The sequence below is a fragment of the Peromyscus californicus genome, unplaced genomic scaffold (assembly GCF_007827085.1).
Source record: "Peromyscus californicus insignis strain IS unplaced genomic scaffold, ASM782708v3 Scaffold_3__1_contigs__length_106647218, whole genome shotgun sequence".
Taxonomy (NCBI): Eukaryota; Metazoa; Chordata; class Mammalia; order Rodentia; family Cricetidae; genus Peromyscus; species Peromyscus californicus.
In genome coordinates this window covers 56922124-56946291 of record NW_026294551.1, presented here as the reverse complement: position 1 = coordinate 56946291, position 24168 = coordinate 56922124, and the positions used below count along the sequence as shown (strand labels likewise).

The 24168-nt window shown below is 41.6% G+C and overlaps 1 protein-coding gene across 1 annotated transcript in view; it reads right to left on the bottom strand.

Moving 5' to 3' along the window:
* The window catches only part of Dnah9 (dynein axonemal heavy chain 9), a 354060-nt gene that overhangs the window by 122575 nt on the left and 207317 nt on the right, over positions 1 to 24168 (bottom strand). Inside the window, 4 exon segments of the mRNA XM_052756894.1 lie at positions 7657 to 7917; positions 19247 to 19480; positions 19636 to 19797; positions 20154 to 20296. Of these exon segments, the coding sequence (XP_052612854.1) occupies positions 7657 to 7917; positions 19247 to 19480; positions 19636 to 19797; positions 20154 to 20296 (800 nt within the window).

The window sequence follows — 24168 nt, the reverse complement described above, 5'->3', positions numbered from 1 at the left end:
ATAAAACTGCCATGATGGAGATAGACTATGCAGTTACTTCTGAGCTCTGATTTACAGGTATTGTTTATGCATTAGCTAAAGATTTATTCTTAGCTTCGAGAACAGTGAGCAAACAGGGAAAATGTTCTTAAGTGCCAGAGTCCTGGGAATGCTAAAGGGTTTGGGAATAACTTCCAGGAGCCCTCCAGATCATGAAGCAGTGTTTATTTTAGTTAAAACCACACATGGACCACTTCAGTCCATCTTACTCCATCAAAACAAACAAACAAATGCCACCTGCAGAGGGCAAACACTCCTTGTTACCTGCAGAGGGTAAACACTCCTTGTTGGTAAATCTTAGTGTTGCTTGGCTCAGTTTTACAGCCTCTCCTGTCTTATCAGCATCAGACCCACCTACTTCTATACCTGCAGCTCACTCACACCGTGTCCCATATTTTTGCAAACAGTCTTTCCTAAGTGGGAAAGCCCTTCTTACCACAGATTCCACCCTAATAAAACTGGTCAGGCAGTTAGCTCTGCTCTCATCCATGCTCTCAAGTCTGAAATGGTTTGTTTCTGTTGTGGATTACATATACAAAGCTTATAAACCTTAATAGAGAAGATTCAGAACAGAGGCAAGCCCATATACCCTGACTTTTGCTCCCAGAGGCTACCACATGCACTTTACTTTGCTATTACTTCCATACTTCATCCTTATCAACAAAGAACATGTTTGTGCATCTATTTTCTTTTCCTTTTCAAACATTGATTTTGATTATTTTCTTACCTTTAGTGACTTTTCTCTCCAAATGATGACATAAAATTTTCAGTTAGCATTTATGTATATATAATTACTAACATTGCTTTGGATTATATGTTTTCATGGATAATTTAATTTTCTGAAACTGATATTTTTATTTGTTAGTAATTTGAGAAAACACCTGAAAGAAGAGCAAAATACCAGGGAATGGACATTTCATATGTTTATTCAGAACTCTTGGCTGTGGGTGGAATAATGGAGGTACAGAGAGAGGTCAGTATGGGCAGTGGAGAATAGCAAAGACAAACACAACGGTCTGTGTGATAGAAGAGGCATCATAGGAGAAATTCCGTAGTGCCTTGCAGTCATGATGACTACTTTGGACTGCATTTTGAACATGAAGGGAAATCAATGGAGGATCACACTCCTGGTGTAAAAAGACTACTTGTATAAAGGACCATAAGAGACTACCCTGAACAGTCATATCCCCTAAGTTGGATAAGCTAGGAGAAATTGACAAATTTGCACATAAAGGAGTGGGTCATGAAGAAATAGAGCATCTGAACAGACTGATAATGAATGAGGAGAATAAATAAGTTCTAAAAATCCTCTATCAAGTAAATGAACCTGGTGGGTTCAGTGATGAATCTCACAAAACCTTTAAAAATGACTCAACAACATATTGTAAACTCTTACTAAAAAACAAAAACAGCCCCCCCAAAAAACCTTCAAAACCACAGACGAAGAAATACTTTCAAGTTCCTTTCTGAAGCAAGCATTACTCTGACACCAAAGGCAGAAAGGACTTCACAAGAAAACTATAGCCCAGTAGCTTAAGATCTTTGATGAACAACGATGAAAAAGTCCTCAACAAGATGGCAGCAAGCTTCATTCCACAATACTCTAAAAGGACCACTCACTGATATCAAATGGGATTTATCCCTGGGGTGCAAGGATGGTTCAATAATTCTAACAGATTAAAGGACAAAGAGTCTTTTCTTAGATGCAGAAAAGCATTAACAATATTTTTAACAATATTCAAGTGTTTTATGACAGAAACACTTAACAAATTAGGTGTAGAAAAGATGCACTTCAGCACACCATGATAGTAAGAAGGGATGCACTCCATATAAAGTAAACTTACAACTAACACTATGAGCAATGATGGAAAACTGAAATCCCTCCTCCTAAAGTCTGGAAGATGAAAATGATAGCCAGTCTTACCACTGTCACTCAACATATGAGTTCAAGTCCTTGTAGGAGAAACAAAGTAACAAATGAATAAAAGGCATACAAGAAGGAAAGGATACAGTAAACTGTTGCTGTTTGCCGACAATACCATCTATAGAATTTAAACAATCCACTAACCAACTGGTAAAACTACCATGAGGCCAGTAAAGTTGTAGGAGACAAAGAATGTCAGTGCAAAAAATCCAGCAGCATTTCTCCACATTTATAATGACTGTTCCAAAAAGGAAACCAAGAGAATAATCCTGTCTCAGTTACTGTTCTGTTGCTGTGAAGAGACATCATATCCAAGACAACTTATAGAAGAGGGCATTTGATTGGGACTTGCTTACAGTTTCAGATGGTTAGTCCATTATATTCATGGTGGAGAACATGACAGCAGGCAGGCATGATGGTGAAGAATTAGCTGAGAGCTACACACTGATCTGTAGACAGCGCGCGCGCGCGCGCGCGCGCACACACACACACACACACACACACACACACACACACACACACACACACACACACGCTTGGTGTGAGCTTTGGAAACCTCAAAGCCCATTCCCACTGATACCAAGGCCACACCTTCTCATTATTCCCAAACAGTTCTACTAACTGGGAACCAAACATTTGAGCACATGAGCCTATGGGGGCCATTCTCATGGAAACTACCACAAATCCCATTTGCAATAGATATACAAAACACTTGGAAATAAATTTAACCAAGAAGATAAGAGAGAACAACACTGGAAACTATAAAACAATCACAGATAGTGAAGGCACAGATAAGTGAAAAGATAGTACGTGATCATGGATTAGAAAAAGTTACCATTGTTAAAATGTCTACACTACTCAAAGTGATCTACAGATTTTGTATAATTCCTTTCAAAATTCAAATGCAATTTTCATAGCTATAGAAAAGCTGAACCTGAAGTACATATGGATTTACAGATAGAGCAAATCACAAACCCCAAAAGAATAAAACTGGAGGCATCTTATTGCCTGAGTTCAAAGTCTACTATAAAGTGATATTAATTAAAACCACATGATACTGGCATAAAAATAGACAATTTGCCCAATGGAACCAAATACCCAGGATTGAACCTACTAGTCGATGAGCAGTTGATTCTTGATAAAGATGTCAAGAATCTATATCTCATCCAATAAACAATGTGAGAAAACTGGGTCTTCAAATGCAAAGGATTGAAACAGAATACTTAGGCAACATATAAAAACCAACTGCTAATGCATTACAGATTCAAGTCTAAGACTTGATGGTGTAAAACCACTAGACATTATACTACACACTACACTATACTATACATTACACAAGCAAAAAAATAAAAGAAAAAATGGACATAGATTATATAAAAAGTTTTTTCTTCATGGCAAAGGAAAGAATAAAGAGAAATACAAACCGGTAGAAAATATCTGTAACCCACACACTGATTTGGAACTGACATCTAAAATCCATGAAGATGTCAAGCAACTCCACAGTTGAGAAGCAATCCATGCAAGAAAAGGTGAAGGGTTATAAATAGTTTTAAGTGAAGACACGTGAATGGCTCATAGCTATGAGTCTCACCATTCATTAGGGAAACACAAGGTAGAATGCACTTTACCCCAGCCTCTTAGAGGATTTGATGATGAGTCCTCTGGTGAGGGCGTAGAGAAAGGGGAACACTTGTATACTCCTGACAGGAATGTAGAATAACACAGACATTATAGAAAACAACACAGAGATGTCTCAGAAAAACCCCAACAATCACTGAATCATCCAACAATTCATTTGTGGGTATTTACCTGAATGCTCTAAAATCAGTACACCAAAGAAATGCCCGCAGCTTCATGTTCACTACTGTGCCATGCACATTGGCTATAGTAAGAAAAAACTCAAGGCCCACCAGGAGATGAATCAGGTAAAATGAAAATCTTTTATTTGAGAGAAGGCAGATGTAATTGGAAAATATTATGCTACATGAAATAAACCAAACAAAGGCAAACATCACATGACATTATTTATGTGTAGAATCTAAAACAGTTAAGCTCACATAAGTAGAGAATGTAGCAGTGGCTGCCAGAAACCAGATGGATTAGGATAGTATGGAGGGCTTAATGTCAAAGCATCAGCATTTGGAGATCTATCCCACTGTGGTAAATATATAGTTAATAGTTAAGGGTTATGCATTTTTGTAGTATGAATAGAATAGATTTCAAATCTTATCAACACAAAATTGTTAAATATTGAGGCAAGTAATATGATAATTAGCTTAATCATTCCACATAGACATATACATAACCCCCATAAGCACACACACCCTTATAATTTGTCAGTGTGTAATAAAGTGGAGAGAAGATCTCAGATCACTATGAGGCTACACTGAGGCAAAGAGGTACACACTACCAGAAGATGAACGTGCTTTCACCAAGCAGATGGAGGAGAGATTATTCAAGCATTTGGATCCTGGGTATATTGTAAAAATAGCATGGATTAAACTTTCTAATAGATTGACATATCTATTTATGTATAATAAAGAGCCTACTAATCTCCACCTTCCCCCATGTTGTAGGAAAATGAAATGGAAGAAGAAACTGTGCCATTCCAGACAGCTAGGAAAGGGGAACGACCTATCATGCTGTCTGCAGAAGGCAGTGACTAAACACACATTTCACCTCCTCTGTGGCAGAGGGATCCATTTGAGTCTATCACTTCTTGGGTTATTGACTTACACTCTATTTTTTTCTATCTACCCATCTATCAACTAAACAACTAACCAGAGAGTTTATGTGTGTTTGCTTCATTCTGGTTTTATGAAAATCTAAATGCGGAGTATGACAATATTGACAGCAACGAAGTTTTTCTTAGTGACTGTTATTGATTACCTAGTTTTCATACATTATCTCGTCTAGTCATTATAACAATGGGGGGGGGGACTTTATATCACTGCTTCCTCTTGGCCAATGAGGAGGCAGAGTCTCAGTAAAGATAGATGACTGCGAAAGTAGCACAGTAAATATACTATATTTGCTCCAGACCATTTTAGGAAATGCAATCCCTGTGTTGAAAGATCTTATGAAATGTAGTTGGTTGTTTTGGCTCTTTTTTGGGGGGAGGGCACCACCCAGCTTCCAAATAAATCATACAAGGAGGCTTATATTTAAATATGACTGCCCAGCCTTAGCTTGGCTTGTTTCTAGCCAGCTTTACTTAACTTTAATTATCCCATCTACCTTGTGCCTCTGGGATTTTCCCTTTTCTATTCTTGTATACCTTTCTTGGTCTCTTACTCTGGGGCTGGCTGTGTAGCTGGGTGGCTGGTCCCTGATGTCCTCCTCCTTCTCTGGCTACTTCTTCCTTGATCTCTCCTCCCAGATTTCTCCTTGTATTTCTTCTCTCTGCCTGCCAGCCCCGCTTATTTCTCTCTCCTGCCTCGATACCGGCTGTTCAGCTTTTTATTATTAGCTTTTGATCAGGTGTTTTACACAGGCACAGTAACACAGCTTCACAGAGTTAAACAGATACAGCATAAACAAAAGTAACACGCCTTAAAATAATATTCCACAACAAAGAAAGATGTTAATTTTCTTGGTGGTGGCGCACGCCTTTAATCCCAGCACTTGGGAGGCAGAGGCAGGCGGATCTCTGTGAGTTCGAGGCCAGCCTGGGCTATAGAGTGAGTTCCAGGAAAGGTGAAAAGGTACACAGAGAAACCCTGTCTCCAAAAACCAAAAAAAAAAAAAAAAAAAAAAAAAGAAAAGAAAAGAAATTATCAGTGAACAAGGGATATACAGATATTCCTTTTTGTGTGTAATCTAGAAGTCAGGGGAGAAAGGGAAAGAAGTAGAGAGGGAGGGGGAAGAGGGGGAGAGAGAAAGAGAGAGGTTTTATTTTGAAATCTGGGTAGGGTTAGGTGGACTAAAATGAGGTGTGGGGGCATGGGGTGGTGCTGAGTGCCATCTAATTGCAAGTCTGAAGGTTGGCACGGGTGATGTAATTAGGGAGGAGCCTGACACAAGAGGATCGATGCACATCTGATACATCTGATCTCACAGAGACTGTGTCTGTGCGAAAAAGGCTTGTACAGGTTCAAACACACAAAATCCCTGCACTGAGAAGGGAAGTGGACACAGTGACCCACTCCTGACCAAGAAGCTATTTCCAATTGAATTGATACATACTGGGAAAGGAAAAAAGAGTTTTCTACAACTGAGTGACACTGGGTATATGAACCATATCCCAGGGCAGGTGCCATGCCCACGAGTAGTTGGCTAACAGAAAAGGGACTCCATGTTTTCTTTGTGTGTGTACTTTTTTTTCTTATTGGGTTTTTGTTTATGTTGAGAGAAAGAGAAAAAGGACACAAAGCTGAGTGGTTAGGGATGTGGGGAGATCAGAGAGGAGCAAGAGTATGATCAAAACACATTGTATGAAAAAAATTAAGTAAAAAAACATGAAAAAAATCTAACTTATTTGGAGTTCACACACAGACACAGGTATCTGCAGTAGCTGAGAAGTGAGCAAACCACTTGCAGGGCAGAGCTGCCAAGTGTTTTCTTCGATCTGCTGCAAGATGCTCATTCATAGCGTGAAATAAATTGCCAGAGCCCCAGGAAGATCAGGAGGAAGCAGTGCATGAGGGAGAGATCCCAGCACTGGAGCAGCATCTCCCAGGAACCGCTGTGGGCCTCTGAATGGAAAAGTCAGCTCCCAGCCCCTCTCTGGCGTCATCTCATAGCAAATGTGTCTCCTCACCCGTCTCTTTCCTTCTTCCTTTGCTTCTCAACCGTGGTTATCAAATGGGAAAGTTCATTGTGAAAAACGAGAAAGGAGAACCAGACAGCCATGTGCTTGCCTCACCCACAGAGTAATTTAGAGAGACTTTGATGAATACATCTCAAAGTCACACTTTCTGCACCAAATATGACTTAAATTTAGTTGATGCACAATTATGCTGTTGCCACTTAGTCGCATGTGTATTAATTTTGGTTTTGTGGTTTATTTTATTTTAAAGATTTATTTTGTATACAGTGTTCTGCCTGCATGTATCCCTGCATTCCAGAAGAGGGCACCAGATCTTATTACAGATGTTTGTGAGCCACCATGTGGTTGCTTGGGAGTTGAACTCAGGTCCTCTGGAAGAAGAGCCAGTGCTCTTAACCTCTGAGCCATCTCTCCAGACCTATTTTATTTTATTTTCTAATATAGTTTGGAACCAGCACCTGCTTTAAGACCCAGAGCGTAAATGTGTAAGTTAAGTACCTACCAATCTGTGTGGCCTGTGGTGACTGGTGGGGAAAATGACCCTGGCTTATGTAACAGACAAACCTCTGGGATTGAGTTCTGAAAATACAAATTCAGAGTCCCGGCTCTCAAAATTTGTGACCTTTGGCATGTAAAGCTCCTCCCTAGGTCTTGATTTCCTCATCTGTAAAGTGGGGAGGCTGGACTAATTATCCTTTCATGTTCTTTTGGGTTGTTTCTAAGATTCACAATTTTAGGATTTCATTAATAATTCCTGGGCTCTACCGTGCAGTCCCTTTAAACTGATATTTATTTGCTTACTGAATAAGCAGCAGCGGTGGCTGCTATGAGGCCCACCCTCAGCCCTCCCAGATGTGCCCTGCATCACTTTATGAGAGCCAGGTGTTAGGTGAGAAAGGTAGGCAAGGCTGCCTGAGTGTCCTACCTTGTTGAGCGTGTTGAGGGCTGCCTGGGCTGCCATAAGGGCAGGCTCAGCTTTAGCCAGGTCCTCTTCACAGTCTCTCTGCTTCTGCTGCACCTCCAGCATGATCAGGGCCACCTTCTGCTCCTCCTCATCTGCGATGGCTTTCTCTCTGCTCACCTTGGTGGTCTCCACACCCACCACCTGAATTAGCTTGTCTGCATCTTCGTTCTTCTGCCTCAGCTCCACCTCCTGGGTGGCAAGCTTGGCTTTCAGATCATCCACCTGCATCACAGAACACAGGGCCCATCAGGAGCAGACCAGAGACATGGTGCTCACAGCTCCATGGACCTAATGCTGCAGAATAGAACTGAGAGCCCACTCATACACAGAGGTGGAAGGCTGCATTCTCAAAAAGAATCAACTCCCTGAACTGGAGGAAAAAAAGAAGAAAGAAAAAGCATGCAGGATACCCTTACATGTGGTGGACTTTCCTGAAATCCACATGCCTAGAACCTTCTCCTTGACACCCAAATGATGTGGGCTGCTTCTCACTGAATGAGTGCTTCTGTCCTTTAAAACTCCATGGGCCTACATCCATGTTTGCTGCTTGTACTATTCACAATTCCCAGGAACTGAAACCAGCCTAGGTGTCCATCAACTGGTAAATGTAGTGTATATAGACACACCGGAATTTTACTCAGCCGTAAAGAAAAGAAGAATCATGACATTTGCAGAAAATTTGATGAAAACTGGAAATGATTCCTTTAAGCAAAATAAGCCAGGGTCAAAAGAACAAATACCACATGTTTTTATCTTATATGCAGATCTGAGATTTAAAATCTCTCTCTCTCTCTCTCTCTGTCTCTCTGTCTCTCTGTCTCTCTGTCTCTCTCTCTCTCTCTCTCTCTCTCTCTCTCTCTGTGTGTGTGTGTGTGTGTGTGTGTGTGTGTGTGTGTGTGTGTGTGTTATAGGTCATAAAACTATAAAGGGGCTTCTGAGAGGGGAGGAAGAGGTCTTAAGGGAGGTGGAAATGAAGGATAATGAAGTAAGTACAGGAGCAGAAACTAGGAGAAGGAAGTAAAGTAGCTAGGGGTGGGGAGGGAGGGATGGTATCCTAGTTTATTTCTCTGTTTCTGGGATAAAATATTGACTAAAAGCAACTGGAGGAGGAAAGGGTTCTTCTTAAGGGTTACTGTTCTTAGGAGGAAGCCAGGGCAGGAGCTCAAGTCAGGAACTGAGACAGAGACCACAAAGGACATTGCCCACCGACTTGCTCTTCATGGCTCATGTTCAGCTACTTTTCTTATACAACTCAGGACCACCGGCCTAGGGTTGGCCCCACCCACAGTGGGCTGGGCCCCCCGTCAATTAGCAATGAAGAAAACGCCGCACAGACATGTCTACAATTCCTCAGTTGAGTTTCCCTCTTCCCAGGTGTCTCCAATGCGTGTGAAGGTGACAGAGAGTAACTGGTACAATGGCCGTGGGGGAGGGAAAAGGAGAGAAGTGTAATGATGCATGGGAAGAGGCCATGAGGAAACTCAATTCTTTCCCATGTAAATCTAAAAATTTACTGTTATTAATAAAATCCTTTATGTGCCTAACATCCTACTTCCCTGTGCTAGCTCCTTAGCAAGGATCAGTAGTTATGTCATTAAAATGATGTGTTGCCAGATGTGCTGAAGATTCACAAAAGGGAATGTCCACTCTGCAGCCTGAGAGTCCGAGTGTGTGAACGGACAGTGTCCGGGCCCTGTATACAAACAAGGTCAAGCTTGACCCATGACCTCCAGCAACTGTCTGGGGGGCCGACCCCTTACTTTCAAGAGAAATGAGAAGAGAGAGAGGTAACAAACTATGCACTCTCCCTCCACGCCCAGAACAAATTTAAAGGGAGTCTACGTGACACTGCCTAATGACTACCGCAAGAAGCCAGCCAGTTAGAGCTGTAGGCAATCTGATTGACATCTTGTAGCCACAATCCAGAAAGATAAATACTAACTCCTACAGCAGTATAGCAGTTGTCCTCAATGGCCAGAACCTGATTAATAATAGACAATTAACATTATTTTTTGTCACTCCCAATGTAGGTCCAAAGAAAGCCCTAACCCATCCCATTGAAGGCTGCTTTCTAGGGAAGCCTGCCTCTGCTTCCCCAGGTGAATACCCTCCAGCCAGGGCCTTCTCTTTCTGTACTACAAAGCTCCCGTCCCCTCCCTTTGGGTCTTGGCTAAAGACAAGCACAGCTGTGATGCCAGACTCCCTTGCTGTTAACAGGATCTGATTTGGAGGCTTTGGATAACCTCCACTTGTTTAGTCTTTACGAATTTCCACAACTCTTAAACCACAAATGGATGACCTTACAAAGATTAGACAGCCAGAGCACCAATGACCCTAGCCAGCTGGATTTCCCACACAGCCTCTGCTGTCAAATGTCATATGGAGGCATCATGAAGCCCCGTGAGTGGATTAGAGAGGGCAATCCACTCTCTGTGTCTCTTCAGATCAGCAGAGTGATGGTTTGAGACTGTGCTCACTGGACCAGCATCAGCATCACCACCACCATCATTACCATCATCAGCATCACCCAGGAACAAGTTGACTATGCAAAGACCCAGGTCCTACTCCAGCCCCTACTGAGACACAAACTCTGGAGGTAAGGCCTGGCGGCCTCTGTGGATTCCGATGCTAGCCTGCGTTTTGAGACTGGCTGATCTAGCATACTGGCCTTTTCAAGTGCAAAGGGAAGACAGACCTATTTATTCTGAAACGCTAAGAAACCGTTTGTGTTTGCAGTATGGCTCATAAACCTTACATTGCAGGCTGACCTCTTGCCTCTCATTTTCTTGCGGTCTATTGCATGCAACAACCACAGATTACTCCAGAGCTCCTGGAACACGTCAAACAGATTCGAGTGCTTTATGATGCAAAAATGCATAAGTCGAAAAATAAAACTGAGGCTTAGACGCCTCTGATAATTCCCCTTTCATGGCAGATCAAAAGAAAGAAAAGGAAAGGGGGCAAAAAAAGAATGTTCTTTAATTTTGTGTATTCATGGAAGCCGGAGCCTGTTTTAACCTCAAATAGAGGCTGCTCCTTGGAACGTGTCTTATATTCACGAGTTGGAAGGTTAATCTGCTTCCATCTCCCGTTGTTCAGCTGCAGAGTTACTTCTACAAGGACAAAGATGCAATTGTAAATCAAAATGATTGAGCTGCATAATCACCCAGTCAGCAAACACACCAGTAACTTTTTGTTTCTTTTTAAATCTTGAGAGATTTGAGAAAATTGAAGGTTTTTTTTTTCTTTTTCTTCTTCTTTTTTCTTTGTGGTTGTTTTGTTTTGCTGATTGCAGATATGGCTGTGACCTCAAGCCCAAGGTAAATAATCCTCTTCAGGATGAATAGGAGTTTAATAGCTCTTAAGCTGTGATATGGAGTGACAGCAGGCTCCTGCCAGTCAGGAGGAGGCCACTCCTTACTAACTACCGACAACAGGGAGCTCAGGTTCATTTTAGGATTCTTCAACAGAAAAAACAAGCTAGAGGAGACTGGTTTAGAGCTTTCTTGTTCTCTTGTGAAAGCATCCAAGCCACACTTTGCATGGCTCCTTACTTAATGCCACCAAAGCAGGAATATGAAAAAGATCTTAGGAACCTAGAAAAGACTCTTCCTACCATTCTGGGACTCCATTCTCAGGGAAACACCCTATGAGAGGGTGAAGGCATCAGGGCTGTGGCAGACCTTGGGTGTTTAAGGACCAAGCACATAGTGCCAAAGAGAGAGGCTTAACTTCTCTTGGCCTCCTCTCCAGAGCCCCAGAACCCGATGATGCTGAGAATTACAGGAGGTGAGAAGAGGCATATTTCCTGGACAAAAGTGTGTGCATCTTTCATGGTTGGAGTGGGTAACACTGGCTTCCTGTAGCTTAAGGTACTTGGGGAGGGCTGTGACCCAATCACCTCCTGGAGAAGGGCACTTAGGGTAACCAAGGGGTGGAAGTCCAGGGAATCTTTCTACCTCATTCATTCTCTACAATCAGCCAACTCTTCTTGTGAGAATTTGGACTTTGTATTAGTCACTTTTCTGTTGCTGCAATAGAACTCCATGACCAAGGCAACTTAATAGAAGGAAGGGACTGTTATTTGGGGCTCATGGTTCCAGAGGGATAGGGTTCATTGCCATCATGGGAGGGAAGCATGGCAGCAGGCAGCCATAGTGACTGGAGCTAGAAACAGAGCTGAGGGCTTACATCTTGAACCACAAACAAGAAGCAGAGAGAGCAAACTGAGGATAGGGGATGCTTTGAAACCTTAAAGCCTGCACCCTCAGTGATATACTTCCTTCAGCAAAGCCACACCTTCTAAGCCTGCCCAAATAGTCACCACTGGGGACTAAATACTCAAATTCCTGAGAATATGGGACCATCTCATTCAAACTACCACAGACTTTCAAGTATCTTCCCTCTCAGACACAGATGTGTCCCCTTTGTACCAGCGTGTTTAGTTTTCTAACACAAACATCTGATCTCTATTTAGGGAGCAGAGTTGTGTGTTTGCATTGGAGAACACCCCTCACCAAGTCCTTATAATTAGGATGACGCCATTCCAGTTGCCATTTGACCCTGAGTTGACCAATGAGGATCAAGATCACAGACTGACTCTGGGCAGAGTGGCTCCTCAGAGCCAATGGTTCTTCACCTGGGGATGTGGCTGAACATCCTGGGAAAAGGCATTGGGGTTGGTTGCCAGGCAGACATTATATAAGCCTGAGGTTGCTATGGGACAAGAGGTCACCTGTTTGAGCATAAGTGACAGAGAAAACAGCCAAGGAGGGGAGGAAGCCACAATGTATAAGGGTCTAGTGTGAGAAGCTAGTGCCAGCCTGAGCCAAATTAAACTCTACATGATATTTCAATTGCATGAATCAAGTCGTATTTTAAATTTTGTTTTGTTTTTTCTTAAACCAACTTAAATTTTGGTTGGTTAGTTATCAAAAGAGCCATGATAACTGTATCATGTAATTTAAAAAATTACAACACTACACTGTATTTAACCAACATAGGCAACATGTTATTTTAACACATAATTATAGAAAACTGCTAAGATATCTTACATCCCTTTTAGCGAATTACGTCTTCAAGTTCCTGGGTGTACATGATAACTCTAGCACACCTCAGTTTGGCTTAGCAACATTATTGTTGCTGGTGTTTTGAGACAGGGTCTCTATGTATAGTCCAGGCCAGTCTCAAATTCAGGATCTTTCAACCATAACTTCCTGAGTGTTGGGATTACAGGCATGTACCATGACCGTCTGGGATAGGCACCATGACAGTTTGAGATTATAGGAATAATGACAATCTGGAATTATTACAGGCATGAACCATGACAGCCAGGAATTACAAACATTCACCATGACAGCCTGGGATTAAGGCATGAACCAAGACAACCAGGAATTACAGGCATGCACCATGACCACCTGGAATTACAAGGATGAATCATGACAAGCAGTTGACACCCCCACCAAGTTTTCTCTTTTTCTATGGTGGTAGACATCAAACTCAGGCTCTTGTGCTAGCTAGGTAAATGTTCTAGCACTGAACTCTACACCTACCCTAGTCCTAGTTTGAGTACTTGGTATCGACAGGTGGTAAGTAGCTGAATATGTCCATCATGTGATTAGGAACTTCATGTATTTCCTTTCTTTCCCTCTGTTCCCTTCCCTTGTCCTCCGCCTTCCCTCCCTTCTTCCCTCCCTCCCATTATTGAATTCTTGATGAATGAATTTGAGTTAGATGTTTCACTTTGTAAACAAAAGGATGGATGTCTCTAAACCTACCATTTTTTGGTATCTTTGATTCCTGACACTACTTGACAACCCTCAATGTAAACTGAATCTAATATACACAAATCACATTACATTATACTTTCAAAAATATAAAATAATGAAAATGCAAAATAATTTAAAAAGCCCTTCCCAGGTGTTGTTTGTGGATTAAATAGAGTATGCAGGGAACCAAGTCTTCAGTGCATATTTCTTGAGTCCAACAGGCCCCTTCTTAATCAGGCTTGGTTCTCTGCCCATACCAAGAGGGAGAATACAGTTTCCACCAAGACTTCAGTTGAAGCTGATGCAAAACCAGAAGAAGATGCCACCTAAAGAGAGCCATGGAGACCTGAAAGACCACACCATTAGGCTTTTTAGCTGTCTCCTGGAGCTGCATACCACCAGGGTAAAAAAGGGGGGTAAAGACCCATCTGAGGAAAATATCCATGAGGTAGAGTTTGAACTCTGAAAGTGACTATCTTCCAAATGCTAGGCTTAAAGAAAGATTTTTATTTATGTGTGTGTGTGTGTGTGTGTGTGTGTGTGTGTGTGTGTGTGTGTGTGTTTGTATGAGTGTACACCATGTGTGTGGGAGCCTGCTGAGGTCAGCAGAGGGCATCAAATCCCCTAGATCTAGAGTTACAGGTGGTTGTGAGCTGCCTGGTGTGAGTGCCAAGAACTGAATTTAGGTTATCTGGAAGAGCAGTATGTACTTTAACTGCTGAGAAATCTCTCTAGCCTCAATACTAAGCTTTAACATTTGCTCTATTGCTGTAAGAAAACACTTGAAACTGGAAAAGTTACAGAGTAAGGAGGTTTATGATTTGGCTTATGATTCTGGTGGGTAGAGGGTTCAAATATCATGGCACCAACATTCTGGTGGGGATCTCCTGAATGCATCACAATGTGGGAGAGAAGGGGAAAGTGAACTGGTTGGGTACAGAAGAGGAGAAATACATATAGCAGCTTTTATCATCTGGGATACTGAGGCAGGGGAATCACCATGACTTTGAGACCAGCCTGGGCTAAAACACAAAGTGAGAATCTGTCTCAAAATATGAGAAACACAACCAAAACTCCTAACCAACCAACCAACCAACCAACCAATCAACCAACCAACCAAACAAACAAACAAATAAAAACAAGCAACCCGCCCTTTCAAGAACTAAATCCCCAGAAATTATTAATCCTCCCACAGTTGACACCCCATGATATAATCACCTCATATTATGTCCCACCTCATAAATGTTCCTTAACACAAGCAGAACAGAGACTGAGCTCTCAACATACAAGCTCTTGGGTGGCAGCCCCTGAATACCCAAGCTCTAGCACCCAGAGGGGATAAATAATGTTAAAATTTGAAATTAAGAGCACTTGAGTCTTAACTGAAAAAGATGGATCAGAAGGAAGTTAAGTTCAATTGCCCAATAATAAAGCTACATGTCTGACTAGATCTCAGTACAAAATCACACATCTGAAGCTGATAAATGTTGGATCATTGTACAACTTTCTAAAAGATTTATTTAGTTTTAATTGCACACTATCTTAGTTAGTGTTTCTATTGCTGTGAAGAGACACCATGACCATGGCAACTCTTATAAAGGAAAACATTTAATTGGGGCTGGCTTATAGTTCAGAGGTTTAGTCCATTATCATCATTGCAGGACATGGTAGTGTACAGGCAGATGTGGTGCTGGAGAAGGAGCTGAGAGTTCTATATGGATGGTCAGGTAGCAGAAGGAGACTGAGGGCCAAACTGGGGATAACTTGAGCATATGAGACCTCAAAGCCTGCCTTCACAGTGACACATTTTCTCCAACAAGGTTACACCTACTTCAACAAGGCCACACCTCCTAATAGTGCCTCTATGGGGAGGGTCATTTGTTGCTAAAGTTTTCCTGCCTGGCCCACAGTCAGGACAAACTCTCTCACCTGCCAGTCCCACAGCCACTCAGACCCGACCAAGTAAACACAGAGACTTATATTGGTTACAAACTGTATGGCTGTGGCAGGCTTCTTGCCAACTGTTCTTACAGCTTAAATTAATCCATCTCCATTAATCTATACCTTGCCACATGGCTCATGGCTTACCGGCATCTTCACATGCTGTTTCTCATCGTGGTGCCTGGCAGTGTCTCTCTGACTCAGCCTTTCACTTCCCAGCTTTATTCTCCTCCTTGTCCCGCCTATACTTCCTGCCTAGCCAATGGCCAATCAGTGTTTTATTTACCAACCAATCAGAGCAACACATTTGCCATACAGAACATCCCACAGCAGTCATTTTCTTTCAATCCATCACACAAACACACACACACATACACACACACACACACACACACACACACACACACACACACACACACACACGTGTGTATCCATGTCTGGGTATGCGCACTCATGAGTGAAGTGCAAATGCCTATGGAGGCAAGGAGAGGGCGTTGGAGCCCCTGGAGCTGGAGTTATAGGCAGTTGTGAGTGATGCAGGTGCTAGGAACCGAACTTGAGTCCTCTGCAAGAGCAATACACACAACTACTGAGCCACCTCTCCAGTCCCTATCACACAGTTTTCATTATTACCATAATCATGAGTGCTTCTCATATAACAAGTATTAATAAACAAATCTGCATCTTGTCTGAGCCAGAGCTGTAACATTCTTTTAGCAGACTCACACTGATTAAGATTATGGAAAACTGACATACTTAGGTGGTAGAATTCTGTTAACAATGTAATTCATTATTAGCCTTATGCCATGATTGTGATGGTATAATTTAACCATTTCCTACCAAAAAAATCAACTAAAATAATGACAGATAAAGTGCTTATACCAGAGTTAGGAATGGAGATGCCACTTTTACTAGAAGAATAATCTATGCAGCCACTGATAAGTGTTTATAGAATGCTCCCCACTCATGCAGCATTGCCCAAAGTCAGCCTGCACCCCTACTGCAAGCCCAGAGATGCTGTGGGAACTGCTTGTCTATTCACCCACCGTATACTCACATGTCCATTTGATCACATATTTCATAGAACACCTACCATGTACTGGTCTTTGAGATGAAAGATAAATGAGTCTTGCTCTTTTCTCCCAAGGACTGATAATGATATATGCAGGGGAAGAAATGTAATTCAAGGAAGGGACCACAGATAAGGGCATGCATAACTCCGTCAGCTTAGAAGTGCTTTGGGAGGGATAGCAAAACCACTTAGGATCAGTTGACAAAGTGCAGGCATTGGCGAAGACTCACAAACAGGAACTAGCTGGAGGGGAGAAAGCATAGAGTGGAACAGCATACAAGGGCCCAGAACATAGCCAGGGACCCTGCCCTGGACACTATTCATTCATTAATTTATCCATGCAACAGCTATGTCATCCTGTCCAGTCCTTTAGGTTCTTGGGATATAGTGTACAAAGAGATAACAATTCCTGTCCTTACAGAGCTTGTGGCCAACTGATGGCAACAGACCAAATTGATGATATAACTAAAAAGTAACTTAAAAACTATGCCAGGTAAGGGAGCACACTATAGAGAAGTAGTAGGCTGGAATAATGGGGAACAAGAGTGGAGAGGAGTGGCAATAGATACTGTAGTCATCAGAGCAGAACTTATTGGGAAGGTGACACTGAGCAGAGCATTTGTCCATGGGGATTCTAGAGAGATGTCCAGGTAGAGGGAACAGTGATGCCAAGCCCCAGTGTATTTGAGCAGAGGGTACAGAGACAGCCTGGCTGGAGAGGGATGGTGCAGGGATGGGTTAGTAGGAGATGAAGTCTGAGAGTTGGAGGGCAGGGCTAGAGGAGATCTTTGGAGCCATTGGGAAGCAGAGAATGGGACCATAAGGTCTGGAGCAGAAAAGACAGGGTCTGATTTCTGTTTGAAACCCATCCAGTTGAAGTTCTTCCATGAACCCATTTGCAGAAAACCAGATAAAGTAAAAAGCAATTGAGTGTACTGATAAGGATGAGATAAGGAAGGACCGTTAGGACATTAAAATGCAATGGCATAATTAAAATTCACCTTGCAAGCATATGAAGCAGAAGCAACATTACATACTATGAAAATATTATTGTTGAGATTAACTCGAAAACCTCTCCTACAATTCAGAGAAAAGGGCCAGCAGGATGAAAACCACAGTGAGAACATAATAGATTCAGGCACAGGAACTGGTGCAGCTAGCCATTCATTGCTCCTAGAGGAGAGGCCAGGCCAGATGATTAAACCACACAGTAGAAGAGGGATTTTCCTATCAGATTGCAATGGCTCCCTTCACCCCCTGAGTGAACTTAAGTCCTTTAGATACATTGTATTCTGAATCAATGAACCAAAATAGGCAAGAGAGAGAGAGAAGTCCAAAGAGAAATATTCAAAAGCATAATTCCAAAGGCAAAATTTAGAGAGAAAGGGTCAGATATCTTCGGTAACACTGGATGTTCATCAAGAGGCCCATGTATCTACAGGAACATGTGATGTTCATTAGGATAAGCATCATGACACCTTAATTGTGTAAATTCCTGAAATGCCACCACCTCAGTTAGCAGCTAGTTCATTTGCTGATAAACAGAGGCTAGAAATGGTCCCTTGAGGGAAAGGTTGTATTGACAAGAATGGGTGGAGGCAAAGTAGGTGTTGAAGTTCTTCCAGTCCTTAAGGGCAGAATAGAAGGTTGGAAGAAATGAGTAAATAGAAAAATACAGAAAGGATCGGATGAAAGGGGCCTTCTTATCATGACCAGCTACTTATAAGTAGTATAAGAAATGCATAAAATCAGACAAGATACATTGAAATATGAGGCTCTAAGGGTTCACACACACACACACACACACACACACACACACACACACACACACACACACACAAAATGATCACATCCCTGAACCACTTCTCTCCATCATTCGTTCACTTTGGTTCTGAGTATGAAAGATGTATGGTTTGGGTGTGGTGTGTTCCCCAGATGTTCATGTGCTGGAAGTGTGGTCCTCAGTGTAGAAGGCAACCAGGTCATAAGACCTCTGTCCTTACAAATGGATTAATGCTGATCTTATCTCATGGGACAGGATTCCTTAACACGACAATGGGTTGTTATAAAAGGCAAGCCTGGCCGGGCGGTGGTGGCGCACGCCTTTAATCCCAGCACTCGGGAGGCAGAGCCAGGCAGATCTCTGTGAGTTCGAGGCCAGCCTGGACTACCAAGTGAGTTCCAGGAAAGGCGCAAAGCTACACAGAGAAACCCTGTCTCGAAAAAACCAAAAAAAAAAAAAAAAGTAAAAAAATAAAAAATAAAAAAATAAAAGGCAAGCCTGGAATCTCTTAATGCCCTCTTCTGTATACACTGCACATATCTGTGTGGTTACCACCACCACCATATGGCCTTCAGTAGCAATTTGCATATGTAGGTGCTACGCTTTTGAATCTCCAGAATTGTGAATTAAAAAAAATACTTTCCTGTTCTTTATAAAGTATTCCACCTCAGGTATTTTGTTATAGCAACTCAGACTATAATGGAAGGGCAGTGAATGAAGAGGAAAGGAAAATGGAGGAAAAGGAAAAGATGGCAACAAGGAAAGGAGAGGAAGTCCCTCAGAGGATTCTAGCCTCCCCGAGTGGGAGCAGACAAGACCGGAAGCTAAAGATGTGCACTTCTGCTGCGATAACTTGCTCTTGACTTTTGTTCTTCTTTCTGATACTGTGGGGGCTTGAGATAACCACAGAAGGTTTCCAGACCTTTACTTTCAGCACCGTGGTTTGGGGCTGCTCCTTACTAGGCAGAGCAGAGGGACACTGCTTACCTGGCCTGAGGTGCTGTGCAGCTTCAGCAGCCCGTTCTCCAGCCGCTCCACCTTGGACTGGAGTTCTTTTCCATTTCTGTCCAGTAAACTCTGGTAGAGTCTGATGAACTCCAGAAAGGACTTGGGGGTTGTGTAGTTGTAACGCTGCTCATTGGTCAGGTAAGACTGGGATGTCTTGTTGACACTTGTGTGTACAAAGGCCATGAACTTGCTAATTGACTGCTTCACTGCAGGCTAAAATCAGAAATAACGAGATTGAAGATGACTATCCAACCCTTCACCTTCATGGAAAGTTATGCTTGATCATTCAACCCAACCCCCAACTTTAACCTTGACCTCTGGATGTCTGAGTTGAGGTGGATGCTAAGGGGAGTCCTTTATCCTCTTACCTCAATGTTCTTGGTGTTCTGCAAGAAGCGGAGGCTCACAGACTCCAGGGCCTGCTGAGGCCACTCATGGAACCAGTTGATAGCGGTACAGTTCACAATGGCTGGGAACTTCCTGCTTCGAATTCTCAGCTTGTTCCCCACAGGGGAGAAACAGAGAGTCACCTGAGACATCAGAAGGGGAAGGAGAACCAAGAAGGTATCAGAGAAGTCCACGGAGAAGTAGACACAGGTTCAGATTGTTGCTCTTCAAGAAAATTGTAAAGCATGCTGAACAGGGATAGAATCTTCCCATGCGAGCCCATCCTTCTAGCTAAGAAATAAATAATGCCAGGGCTGCTCTGTGCGTGAGAGGGCCCTATTCAGAGCAGAAAATGATATTCTGGAAGTGTTGCTCAGCCAAAGAAGAGCATTGCATCTTTACCACCTCCTCCTGAGACAGTTCATAGGGATGGTGTCCAATTATCATCTCCTGTAGCCACCTCTGGCCATGCCCATGCCAGCAGTCAGTTTTAATGTACCTTAAGTTGTCGCCGGACTCTGTCTATGAAGAACTTCCAGCAGTTCTCTCTGCTGTCGATGAGACCTTGGCTTTTGACCTCATTCCTTACATTGCTTATAATGTTCTCCACCTCATCATCAGAGTAGAGATCTGGGATCTCACCTGGAGATAAGTGGGGCACAGATGGGTGGCTTTGACATTGTGATAATTGATGTAATCAAACAAAGGGAGTTATTTGGAATTAAGGTACAGGTCTCTTGGTTTTCCATCATGTTCAACCTCACATACTGGTGAAACCAGACAGGTACCATATCATAACAAGACAGGAAGCAAGGGCATTAATAAGAGGAAGGGTATAGAGTATCTTTTGTTATCTAGTGGTAACACCCCACTGGTAATTTCTTCTTGTGTTCAAGGCATTTATGCACCAATTAATGTCTTATTGACCTTTATGGAAACTGTACCTTCAAGGAGTTGACTGTTTAGAAGGAAATATAAACCATACTTATCTATAAGATTTATGGTAAAAAGTGGCCAAAGGCAACATACAGCTATGTGCATATAGTTAAGGAGACCAAGGTTTGTCACTTCCTACAGGACAAAGGAAGCAAGAATGGACTGCTGTAAATTAGTGTGTAAACAGTGCCTTAAGTCAAGGAGGTAGGGGGGAACTACTTAAGAATTTCGCAGACTGTACTTACAGAACTAACTCTCACAAATCAGGGTTGGCTTCTATCTTAATTTGTATCCTAGGGTGAATTTTAAATGGATCAACTGTTCATTAAAAACTGATTAAAAAATACCAGAAAAGGGGTGAGAAAAAAATTCTTATGAGCTTTGAGCGAGAAAGAATTTTCTGAATTGAACTTAAACTACTTTAAAAGAAAAATAAAATTGATGCTCTCAAATGGAGATATTTGATAACTTAAAAAAATGTCAAAATACTAGCATGATTTAGGATCTGCAGAGGATAGACACTAACTCGGATTATTCGCTTACTATATAAAGACATTCTTCACAAATAAAAGATTAATAATCAACACTTGCCTCTACTAGATGCACCTCCCCATGGGAGGCCTTGCCTTCTTGTGGGGGAGAGTGGGGGGGTTGGTTGGGGGGAAGGCTGGGGGTGGGAGGAGGGAAGAGGGGGATCTTTGGTTTGTAAAATAAATGAAAAATTTTCTTAATAAAAAATAAAGACAAGGACAAAAAAGTAAAAAAAAAAATCAACAGAAAGATAGGTGAAGGCTGGGAAAGGGGATTCCATAGTAAAGAAAATAAAAATGTCTTGTAGACACATGGATAGGTGCCTAGCCTTGCTGTAATAACAAAAATGTTGATCAAAACCAGTGATGTTTTTGTTTATGTACATTGGGTTTGCAAATAAGAAAAGACTCTACACTCACTCATAGTAACAGATGTATGTTGAAAGTGTGTCTAATTGTTGATTTTTAATCACATTGGCAAGATCTTAAAGTGAGATAAACCATTTTTATGAGGCAGTATGAGACTAAAGGTGTATGCTCAACCCCACAAATGAACAAAATTTAAAAACCCAATAAACACATAACATCAGTATAGATAATGAGGGTTCTTCCTGGAACGCCCAGATGTGTACATGTTAGAAAATGAGGAAAACAGTTTGCCACATTAAGAGATTCAAGATGAAAAGCAGGGTCTAGTGAGACGGCTCAGCAGGTGAAGGTTCTTGCTGCCAGAACTGATGATCAGAGTTTGATTCCTGGAACTCACAAGTGGTGTTGTTGGTATTCTACACTTTTGCTCTTTTGGGGGCCTGCCATCTAGCTCCCAAATAAATCCACACACGGAGGCTTATTCTTAATTATGAATGCTTGGCCTTAGTTTGGCTTAGTTTCTAGCCAGCTTTTCTTATCTTAAATTACTCCATCTACTTTTTCTTACTCCATGGCTTGCTGTGCATGTAGCTGGGTGGCTGGCTCCTCCTCTCTTCCATCTCTTCCTCTCCCTCCTCCTCCCAGATTTCTCCTTCTATATATCCTCTCTGCCTGCTAGCCCCGCCTACCCTTTCTCTTGCTTTGCTGTTGGCTGTTCAGTTCTTTATTAGACCATCAGGTGTTTTACACAGACACAGTATCACAGCTTCACAGAGTTAAACAAATGCAACATAAACAAAAGTAACACACCTTAAAATAATATTCTACCACACACAAGGAAGGAGAGCACTCACTCTTTCAGTGACCTCCCTCTGACCTCCACGTGCACTGTGGCACACATATGCCTCATGGCTCACAATAAAGAAATAAATGTAATAAAGTATTTTTAAAGGGTTAAAGCAACAAAACTATTAGAGTAGAGGCAGAGTTAGCAAACAGGAATAAATAAGATTTGTCTTAATCCAACGATAAATATCAATCCCAAACATGCTAACAACAAAACACTAAATATTTGCCTTTAAATCAAGAACAAGACATGCGTAGCTGTTGTTTCATCATACGGTTGTTTCAGACTGCACAAAACATTAAAAAAAACCAAACCAGATGCATGCGTAAAGATAATTAAAGCAATACAACTATTATCATTTGAAATCCAATTTTAAACAGAGAAAATCTACGACAATGTTCACACTAATAATTAGAACTCACAAGAGTGTTCAATGCCAGCCTTACTGGATACAAAGGCAACATAGGAAAGTAAATTGCATTTTTGTTTCCCAGCAAAAGAAAAAAGTTAATTTAAAAGTTATCATTTAGAATAGCAACAAAACTATAGGCAGCTAAGTAATGAATACATAAAATGTGCAAGGTCTTAGTTCTGAAACAAAGTGTTATTGAAGGAAAGAGATGAAATCATTACTAGGAAGAGAGAGACATGTACAGATGGAGTGTAATGTGATGAGTATCACACCTGATGCATAAACAAAAACACAAGACAAAAACCACAATGCAAAGTCTCCCAGTAAAGCTAAAATTGTTAAAGCAATGTGAAAATGATCCTGGGGTAAATTAACACAATAAAAGTGAAATATTTAGAAGCCGACTCAGATAAAAAAATAAAGACAACAACATCTAATATTGTTGGCATGTAGTGGGATAGACAGATAAGTATAGATGCTAGAACACTTCAATATCAACACCACAAAACAGTTAGATCATGATGTGAAAATAAATTCCAGGTGTATTAAGAACATAAATAAAAAAATCAAGACAGGAGCAATTTAAATATTAAAATTCAGGCATGGGGATAGGACAGAATTTCTGAAACAGAGCATGAAAAACCTAAGATGTTAAAAATATGGCTTACTTTTATGACATTATAACTAAATTGGTATGATGAAAGTTAGGTGAAGACTTTAAAATGTCATTTACCACCTATACAATGAGGAGAGGGTTAGTATCCAAACTACAGAAAGAACATCTACAAGCTCATAAGTAACATCTGTCCAAGGGCCAAAGGGTAAACTATGTAAGCAAGTACCTCATACAGGAGGGATGGAGTTATCCAGTAAAGACTTAGCATGTGGAGGTCGGAGGGTAATTTGAAGGGGTGAGCTCTCTCCTTCTACTGTGTGGCCTCCAGGGATTGAACTTAGGTCACCAGGTTTGGTAGTAAGTACCTTTACCCTCTTTATTTAATATGTTAAATAAATATTTGAGCTGCCTATAGCTCAAAGTCACTTGTAAAATGGAAAAGGAAAATGATGAGATTTCTTTGTTCCTGTTGACAAAACCTAGTGTCAGATAATGGAATGTTGGTGAAGTTGGGAAGAAAAAAAATATAGGGAAACAACACAGAGTTTCATGATTTCTTTGTAAAGTTGAAATGCATGTAATTGGACAATGAAGTCACCCAGCATCCGTGGAACACCTGCTTACAGAAACTCTCATCCACACAGGGACAAGTCTTAATCTTTCAGCATCACTTCCAATCCCAAGTGTGTTTGTTTTACTGATTTTTGAATGTTTAAAATATTTTGTAAAGAAAACAGTCGGTGTGGGGGTGATAATGTGAATATTGCAAATTTTATTCTTGGGGTAATTTAGTCTGGGAGAAGG